This window comes from Bidens hawaiensis, unplaced genomic scaffold (genome assembly GCF_021521415.1).
Source record: "Bidens hawaiensis isolate Kalapana, Puna unplaced genomic scaffold, B.hawaiensis_p1.1 tig00043465_1, whole genome shotgun sequence".
Lineage (NCBI taxonomy): Eukaryota > Viridiplantae > Streptophyta > Magnoliopsida > Asterales > Asteraceae > Bidens > Bidens hawaiensis.
Window position 1 is genome coordinate 27,057 of NW_027497703.1, and position 10,562 is coordinate 37,618.

General features: G+C 32.7%; 1 protein-coding gene across 2 annotated transcripts; it reads right to left on the minus strand.

The window, feature by feature from the left end:
• Positions 1 to 6,800: 6,800 nt before the first annotated feature.
• Positions 6,801 to 7,936, minus strand: LOC143594318 (uncharacterized). 2 transcript variants are annotated; one of them, XM_077073653.1, is made up of 2 exons: positions 7,405 to 7,936; positions 6,801 to 7,293 (listed from the first exon to the last, which is right to left on the minus strand). In XM_077073653.1, the coding sequence occupies exons 1-2, from the start codon at positions 7,859 to 7,861 to the stop codon at positions 6,974 to 6,976; spliced, it is 777 nt and encodes a 258-aa protein (XP_076929768.1). In that variant the 5' UTR covers positions 7,862 to 7,936; the 3' UTR covers positions 6,801 to 6,973. The 2 variants fall into 2 exon arrangements, with proteins under 2 accessions (XP_076929768.1, XP_076929767.1); XM_077073652.1 differs by having other exon boundaries at positions 6,801 to 7,923.
• Between the last annotated feature and the right edge of the window lie 2,626 nt (positions 7,937 to 10,562).

Sequence of the window (10,562 nt, forward strand, 5' to 3'; positions counted from 1 at the left end):
TAGGTTGTACGCTCATGATCATAATTTATGTCATTGTGTGTGAGATCATTAATGTAATCAAGGGCCCCACAACAAATTAGAGATATATATAAAAGAAATACCAATGATAATTAAGTAACGTGTAAGTCTAAATTGAGGGTCGATAGAAGAAAAATGTAATCCAAAAGCCTACAGCGGTTTTTCACATGGCGGGTTTATAGCGTTGTTCATCCGTATTTTACTTGACACATAACTTCAAAGGGATTAAAATTTATTCTCGTTTTAAGTTAAACTCTTATCAACTTGATATCATTATAATCCTAGCTCTACCAACCAAAAAAAGAAAATCTAAACAATAAAGTTGTGGTATGCATAAAAGATATCGACTCGTGTTTTACATCGATGGAAAGTATCTGCTACAACTGGATATGATAATAATGATACTAGTATCGATGTTGTTCTGTTTGAATCGGTTCAGTTCAGTTTGTCACGGACTCACAATACCGGCACTATTATAGTATTATGTCTAACGGTCAAGGATTCCTCAATGTGTTGATATCTTTGTAACAAATTATTAGGCTGCAGCTTACGTTGAGCGGCAATTTTATTTTGGGCTGCAATCTATATTGGGCTTGAACGTTTTCAGTTTTTTAGCTTGGGCTGGTAATTGGTTTCTAATATAGTGGCCATATTATGGGCTGCAATCCATATTATGGCCTAATATATCTCAATTCTCAAGTCTCAAGTTCAGTATATATCAACTAACTAGTTTTTATCCTCGTATTACGGGGTTGTTTTATATTATATGTTTTTAATATTTATTTATTTTTTAAATTTGTATCTTTTTATTGTATGAAAGTTAATAATATACATATGGTTTGATGATAAATTGTTTCACAAATAAATGAGATGTTATAACCCGGTTTAAAAGCTATATGAGTTTGATGAGATCAAAGACATGTTTATTTTTTTTACTACAAATTAGTTTTTTAATTATAAATAATATATATTTGTTTTTAAATAAATCAGATATTAATTTTTAGTATATCCATACTTTATAGGATTATTATTTCAAATATTTGGTGAGATTAGTTTTTAATTTAATGAGATGTTATAACCCGTTTAAGAAATATATGGGTTTGATAAGACTCATGCCCGTGAATTCGGGTTAAATACATGAGAAGCCTCAATTTAAAAATCAAGCAAATCTGGTGACTCCAAAAAGAGGGGAGCGACCACATCGCGACACATAAGATTTTTGGGTTTTCGTTTATATATAATATAGATATTATGTATTTATTTTATGCATAATAGTTTTCATATCTTCTCTCATAAGTTGGTTTATATGAATTTTACACATATATGTCTCGCTTATTTCATTCCCGTTAAATCTCTCTAAAAAAAAGGAGACTAGTTTAATCCAAATATTTATTTTCCCCTGACACATTGCGATTTACAATTTTTTGTTTGTCATTCCGATATAGTGTTCATGGTCCAATGCAACAACTTTTTGTTCAGACCAAAAACTATAGTTTTGAAAAAACAAAAAATTGACCAGTGAGTTGGCTCAACTTGATTCCTCGAGTGGCCAAAGTGGGTTGGTTTTGATCGTTCACTAACTTAACATGCCGGTTTAATTCAGTGTTTTAACGACTTATGAACACCTTTAGTATGTTTTTTAATTAGAGTTAAACTAATGGTAAATTTGTCTAAATATATGTTGGATTTTTTGTACCATTCATACATTTAAAACAAGTTCACCTCCACATAGAATATTAATAAAAAAGAAAATCATAAAACCACTTATCTTATCATCTTTATAAGAATTAAAGCCATGATATATGATATATCACCCGTAGAGGCGGACCTATTAAGAAATTAAGGGGGGCTGTCGTCCATCTTAAATTTTATTTTTTAGTGTTATTTGTATGTGAAAATTTTGATCGCTTCCCTTTAAATTAGTGTTAAGTTCTGATGTCGTCCCCCAAAAAAATAATTCCTGAGTCCGCCAATGATCACCCGTACGATATTCACACCAATATGCACTTAAATACATATTTTATGCTCTAAACAACTTAAAAAGAAATACCTGTTCGTTATATTTTAATAACAACAATGATTTTTTAGTTATTTTTTTGGACAATCTAGTATGGTAGAAATCAAAATGTGGTGTGGACCTATAAGAGAAAGTCAAAAGAAGGTTGACCTCCCATATCATCTCACGTTCTCACCCACTTCCACCATTCACGCCACCTTAATATTTCAAACAAAATTATGTCAATTCCATTTAATAATTCTATTATTAGTTTTTTTTAACTCCCAACGAATACTTTGAATATGCTACTGACTAAATTCACCACATCATACTCGTCTTTCAATCTGGGTAAAACCTCCATTTAAGGCCAACGCCTGTGAACACTCGCCCCAACGCACGACAATGCGATGAGATAAAACTAGTCTAATCCAAAGATCCAACTAGTAAAGGCTACTTACTCGCCGAGTCTCTCTCATCACCCTGATGCAGTGGTGCATCTGAAACTAAATGATGGGGGGGGGGGGGGGGGCACAAATCGAACGTAGGTTATATGAAACACCAAATCTCTCTCTTACTAATAATTTGATAGTTACTTTTAATTTTATTTTTATTTTGTATTATTTTTGGAACAATCAACTAAGTAACGATGGGTACTCCATACGCGACCCCTATTTTCTAAAGGTAGCCCGAGCCTGCCACGAGTCCGGATGAACAGAGCCCCTAGCGGCCCACATATTGAGGGATTCCCCGAATAAAACCCAACCCCCACGCCCGCCAAACGGCACGACAGCGAGGAGCCGGTAAAACCTGGTGAGATCAAGACTCGAACCATGGCAAGCCAGGGTCATCCCTCATATCTCCCATATAAATTGATGATAGTGAGCTTTGATCCCCTACTTCTCACTAGTAAAGTGCGAGCCACATCCAATTTTTTAAAATATTTTTTGTATACCTTAATGTTTTAAATTATATTATTAATATATATTTTTTAAAATACTTTTTGTATACCTTAATGTGTAAATTATATTGTAGCATGATAAAATTGAAATAGTGGCAACCCATTAATAGATTAACCTTAAATTGAACGAGTATCAATGTGAAACTTGTTAAATGAACTTGACGAGACTTCATACTTAACAAGTTTGAGTTTGAGCTAATGAGCTTGATATAACGAACTTGACTAGACTTGTGAATAGGAATATTACTTAACACTGATTAGGATTGTTCTTGTTGGTTCTTTAAGAAAAAGAATGTGTTCGTTTATGTTCGTTCACCCATTAGTGTTCTAAAACAACGCATATGAGCGAGGACGTTGTTCATGTTCGATTAAACAAGCTAAATATTTTGTTAATTAACACGATTAACGATAAACATTCAATAATGAAACGTTTCATTTACAGACTTGCTTGTGAGTTTAAACAAGCATATTTATTTACATAAATATAAGAGTTTTGTTTAACATAAAAGAAATTATATATTACATAGTATACAAATTATTACGATAACGACAATTAAATAATATATTATTTTATATATAATATAGTTAGAAATACAATAATACATTATGTTAAAAGGGAGACCATTCAAAACTCAAATTTGAAAACTTTCTTATGAGCCTAGCTCGAGCTCAGTTCGAGTCATTGTGCTTACACCACTACCTAGTGCACATTGTATATAGGCATCTCCTAATTAATGATTAAGATAAATAAACAAGCGTTTAGTGTACTTTGGTCAAAAACACATACAATCTATAATCCGAATATGATCCATTGTGATTTTTGTGATTTAAACAGTTTAATCTAATTAAAATTAGCCTTTTAAGAACTTCAATAAAAAATTAATGTCATCACTAAATAAGTAGCTATATATATAAAATATAGATAGGAGCATTTTAAGGTGACTTTTGAGTAGGATTTAGCTCCTAATTAGACAACATACTACATATATTCCGGATGGAAAAAACAGGAAACAAAACATAAAACATAAAACAAAAGCAAAAGGCAAACACTTTAAATAAAAATAAAAAGAAACACTTGTTGATTGAGTAGTTCAAATGTTAAAATGTTAAATGTGAGTGCTCATTCTACAATAAAGAGAAATTATTCTAGTTTGAACACACTTTTGGTCAAGTGTACAAAGCCAAAAGAGATTTTATTTTTAGAGAATAGGGTGAATTCATTTAAGAACCATCACTATCTTAAGAGATAGTGTTAAGAGAGAGTGCTTTATAAATGGTATATAAGAGTAAAAAAGAGGTTTAAAAGAGAGGGCATATAATTTTATTTTTTTTGTCACCTAGGCTAATATAATTATGATACATTTTATACAATTTTCTAGTCACCTATGCTAATATCATCTAGATCCGACTCAAAACCGGAAAAAAAAGATATACTTAATATCATACAAGGTATTGTCTCCAAAACAACAGGTTGATTGTTTTTAATGATTAAATCTTTTAATCATACTTCTAAACCTACATCTTTTGTCTACCTTGAGATTTAAAAACTCAACCTCAAGAGGAGGATACTATTATTGCACACCTTAATATCGCAAAGTCATATGCAATTTGATCGAAGCATGGGTTGAACCTTAGCTCGTATGCATCAATCTTTAGTTTTCTTAGAGCAATTATTTTTCACCCATTCATAAAATCATAATAACACTCACTCCTAAAGTTCGTCTTTATATTGTTGACCCAACCCTCTCATCTTGGGGATGTTGGCCTCAACATTGAATACATATTAGCCCTCTTCACATCCAGTGTCTCCACTCTTATTGTAGTTCTTGTTAAGGTTTAGTGTTTTATATTTATAAGTACTAGCTTTTGCACCCGTGTATTACACGTGATTTATAAAATAATAAAGATAAAAAGATCCATTATCTGAAAGAATGAACACAATTATAGATAAAAAGAAGATAAAATATATAGTACAAACAATAAGAAATCTAGAATCTCAAAATTACAAATTCAATTTTTTTTATATACAACATTTGCATAAATTGTTTTGACCAATTACCCGTGGATAACTATGATAATGAGATATTAAATAATTAGAAGAGAAATTATAACACATTTCTCAAAATTGTTTTGTCCCATGACCCATGGATAGTTAGGATGAATGAGATGAAAGATTAGAGAATTAGAAAGGAAATTATAACCCATTTACCAATATAGTTTTGCTCCATAACCCATAGATAGGTAGGATGAATGAGAAAAAAGATTTAGGCCAAAAATAAATGTGGGATTACCACATCATCTTTATTTTTTTTATTAGTATAGTTAGACGCAGATTAAAACTCTTCATAGTTAATTTATACTACAAAATAATTTTATATTTAAGTTGTACCCTGTGACTATCTTGATTCTTTTTTTTTTCTTGCAATAGTTTTCCTTTCCGGTTGTGTATTCATAACTTTTATCAAAACTGTATACAATTTAACTCCCAAAAAAAGAGTAACAAAGTATTATTATTGTTCCATTGTTACACAACCAAACCAGCTAGCGAATTGTTTCATAACCAAACCAGTTAGTGACTGTCAGCATAAGTGGTTATGTACACCGGTCCAACCAGCTGATCTGATTATGAAAAACATCTAGGTAACTTAATTTCATAACTAAACCAGTTAGCGAACTGTCACCATAAGTGGTTATGTACACTGGTCCAACCATCTGGTCTGATTATGAAACTCATCTGGTAACTTAAATTTAACATTTTTAAAAATTCCACGCCAATACAACATTATTAAAACTAAATAGTAAAAACATCTGGTTATGTTATATTCGTTTAAAAGTAACCCAAAGATTGAAGGATTAGATTTGCCTCATAAGTCATAATCCAATATACCTAAGGCATCCACCCTCCCATCACTTCCTACCAAGTATAGTATGTTGAACCTCCATAAGAATATAAGTTGTTCTTAAATGCATCACCGAAAGAGTCCTCCAATCAAGTTTTAGTCTACTCACCTTTTGGGTAGGTGGCATTTACAAGATCATTTGAACCTTTGGTCACCATAACTACAATGCTAATAACTTAATAAGGTAACCTTACAATAAAAGGCGTTAGAATTTTAAAAAGATAACTTTACAATTTGCATAGTATAAAATCAATCAATAATTAACTTGTGTAATTTATGAGTTGGTTTGATGGTAAGTTTACAGTCAATTTAGTACAATCGTCATCGTCACCACCACCTCTAGAAATGGAAAAGATCATTAAAGGTAGGTTGTTTTAAAGATCTTTTTTAGAAATATTGACATTAGAGCTTTGTTATCGGAAATATCAGCAGAGAGGATGGTCTTTTAAAGATGGATGTGGAGATTAAGAAATAAAAGTGATTTGGGGGAGGTCTGTTTACAATGATCATCCACCTAGCCCGAGTTTCACTACTCAAGAGAACTACTAGAAGGGCCTACTCGCGAGAAGAGGTGGTCCTACTCGGGTGAGTTTTTATGGAGTGGCAGGGTGCCCCGCCCACCCTAACGTTTGTAATTGCTTGTTTTCAAAGAAATATAAATGGCTTTTAACATCATGCATTCATAACAATCATTTAAAGCATTGCTAGGCTTATATTAATAAATTGCTCACATGTTGTTTATAAGTAACAAGTGGAATTCATTATTGGTTACACATAATCATTATGTTTCTGTTATATAGGTGTGCTTCATATTAATGTGTTATAATATAAAGTTACAAATTGTAACCATGCCTTACATTTAACCTTTCATTTCAAAGCATTAGTTGACCAAGTGGACATTACACAAGACAAAACAACACACAAAATGATATATATAACTTTATATTTTGCCCTCTTTAATAAAACATGACATAATTAACAGTTATAACAAACACCAAATAAAAACCACCTCACAAGTCACAATTATCATCACCTTGTTCTTAAAACACCACATCTTCTTCATACTTATATCTAGAAACAAGTGAAAAGACAAAAACACCCTCAAGGATTAAACTGATCAACTTGAAACTCCTCTTGGTTTTGATACCCTCCATTGGAATTGAAATTGTATCTATCATATGAGTTATCATATAATTTTCCATCATTCCCATAATACCCTTGTGTGTTGTACTCATTTCTTGCATTAGCATTATTAACATTTTCCATATTAAGGTCATAATAATATTTCCCATTCTCCAAAAACCTTGTGTCACTCATCCCCTGCCTCTCATTGTTGTACATGTCTGCATTGTTACTTGTACTATACTTTGTCTCACCCACCTCCTGCTTCTCCGAGTTGTACGTATTGCCAACATCCTCTTCTGTCTCCATAAACCTTGCATCCTCAAACCCCTGCTTTGGTGAGTTGTACGTATTCGCATCACCACCACCATTGTAGTAGTACTTACCATTCTCCAAAAACCTAGTGTCACTCATCCCCTGCTTCTCAGAGTTGTACGTATTGTCACCATTTGTTTCCACAAACTCCTCTTGGTTTTGTGAGTTGTACAGCTCGCTTCCGGAGTTGTACGTTTGTGGGTCATTGAACTCTTCAGGGATGTCTTGTGTGTTGCTATGAATAGGAGTTGTGTATGCAACAGGATTGTAGTTTTTCGGAAGGTACGATGGAAGGTTATTATTATTATTATTATTATTATTGTTGTTGGTGGTAGTGGCTGAGGGTGAGAGTTGACCAGATTCATGACCATAGGATTCAGTATCTTGGGATTGTGGGACAAGATCCGGGGTTTGTTGGTTGTTGTTGTTTAAGGTTGGTGTTTGTTTAACGTTGTTGTTTGAGAATTTAGAGAAAAACTGGCTTTCTCTTGCATGAATGGTGGATGAGAGAGTGAGGAGAAGGATGACAAAGGCAATGGTTGAGGTAGCCATGGGAGAATAGAATAGAAAAGAAAAAAAGAAAAGATTGTGTTTTGTGTTTGTGTGTTTTCTTGGTTTATATAGCAAGCTATATCTCTAAATATGTTACATAATTAAATGGAATAAATATATAACTATGTATGGATATATACTAATATATTTCTCTTTCTCTCTCACAATATATGTCTTTTTTATAATAAATGTTTTGAACATGGTAGGTGCAAATTGGAGGGGAAATGGAAGGAGATTGCGGTCCTAATGTATTACTTTGACAAAAGAGCACTTTACTTTTAGGTTATTTTTTTTTTATTTTGTATTTAGTGCAACTTATCAAAAGGGGTATTGAATAATGAATAATGAATAATGAATAATGCAATTTGTGTTTATACTTTATATACAAAGTTTGAAATAAATTGCCGCTAAATGAATAGAACTCAAAGAATTTGTATTTATGAAGGGTCATGAAATGACAATATAAATTTAATTTGTAACAAAAATATATTGGATAAGATGGAAGTGTAACAACACACGAGGAGATATGGAAAGAGTGACGATGTAGGAGCTATATACGATAGTGTTCATTTTAGTCGAGATTTTACCCTTATGATCATTAAAAACCGAAATATTTCACTTTGATATCATATTTTGGTCATCAATGTCTTTAAATGTATAAACTTGGTTTTTTCAATATATAAAGATTTATATTTATATTCAGAATTAAGTTTACACATACCAAAAAAACCGACGTGTACCGGAGAAAATAGAAAATGAAATAAAATTATGAGACTGTGAAGGAGACATAAATGTAAAAGCAGCATTAAGTGCTTCACGAAGCATGACAACAATTCATATCTAGAGCATGCCCTCATCTACTCCATTCTTCTTCTATTGGTAGATCCGTCCTATCATAACTTTTTTTTTTATTTTTATATTTATATCTTTTTAATAACTTTCAAGATAATGAATATTGTTAATGTTAATACAATTAGTGGATTTTCTAAATACTTTCTATTAATATCAAACAGTTTTATTTATACATGGTATATTCTAATTTGTGACTATATCATATATAAATTGTTGAAGATACTTTGCAAATCCATAGAAATAATAAGCACCGGCCATGGTATAAAATAAAGTACTATCATCTTTTATTTAAGTTTTATTTAAAATGATTTTGGGTATAGTTTCACAAGTCGAGTTGTTTGAGGTTGATTCACTACAAGTTAGAATTCAGTCGAGTTTAACTAACTTTAATCAAAGCCTCAACCTAAATTAAAACACGTTTAATTAAGAAATTGAAGTTTCATAAGCCCGTCAGACTATTAATTATGTGTGTGTGTGTATATATATTTTTTTTTGAACGGCAAATTATGATCACTCACGGACCACTGGAGTATCATCGTGTCACCAACAGAACCACGCAATCATATCCATCTCCACTAAACAATAATGCCTAACCACCAATTCAGGAGGAAACCCAATAAATCTTGGAAAAACCCCCTTGTGGGATTTGAACCCAGGACCTTATGGTTCATAAGCCTTATCCCACCACCAAGATGCCACTAGGCTGTAAAGCCATCTTATATAAAGATAAGTATAAACCATGTCCAAAAGGTCGGATTTTAACAATTAGGATTACAAAAAAATTGAAAAGATAACAAAAAAAAGATTATGCAACCCAACAAAAAACTATAATTCGTGATTTTTGTCATTGTAAACGCCAAAATGAAGATGTAACGCTAGAGTTGTTGATTCTCTCTCAAATGTGATCGCTTGTATATATACAGGATAAAGTATTATCTATGATAACTATGTGTGTATTGTCTGTTTACAATATTTAGAAAATAAATATGTAAATGTACATATAAAACTGATTATAACCATTTCTTTACATTCTATAAAAATTGACTATATGTAAAACTGTTGAGCGATAGTATAAATGATAATGATGAAAAATAAATGTTGAGCGATAGTATACTGGCGGTTGTTCTCCTTTTACCTCTTAGTTCGGGTTTTACTCCTAAAACTCAGCTCGAGTTTGTTTGTTGGCCTTTTTGTCGTGTGGGGTTATGACCAGGGCTCGGACAATCAACGGAGCCCCATCGGGGGAGGTGGGCACGGGCTATTTAGAAGGTTTTTAGCCGTGCCCCTTTAGAGGATTTCATTGCTGCCCTGATGGATTGGTTGGGTCCAAGGGGATCCAAAGGTTGGTGGTACATATAAAACGGCTACACCTATGTTCGGATGAGAAGAAATGCGCTATGCGGGATGCGGTATCCGGGGATTGTGTTCTTTTTGTTGCGTTGGCAGATGCTCTAAAGGTTGTCAACCAATGGTTGTGTGGTGAGTGTATGTCTTTACAGGCCCTCAAACGGAACTGTCACCATGTAGACAAAGTTATCAAGTTCAAGGTTGATACGGGATGGATGAAAAACTTCCTTCTAGGGATCCCTAAGCCACAACTTGCAATAGATGTAGTTGCTTTGGGCGAGATAGTTTTGGATGCGACCCTCCTTGACCGTATTTTCGCACTCCCGTTAAAGACAATAAAAAGCATGTAACATCATGAAAAACAACGAATCAAAAGGTACCAAGTTCAAAAGATAAAGGACCAAAAGTGTCAAGTTTCAAACTCCAAGAGCCAAAACAAATATTTTGTCTTCTTGATGGATCGCGATACGCGATCGCCTAAGAGCTAACGTCATCGCGTATC

Bases quoted from the DNA above. Each gene is read 5' to 3' on its own strand.
- LOC143594318 (XM_077073652.1), bottom strand. From the start codon at position 7,861: ATGGCTACCTCAACCATTGCCTTTGTCATCCTTCTCCTCACTCTCTCA.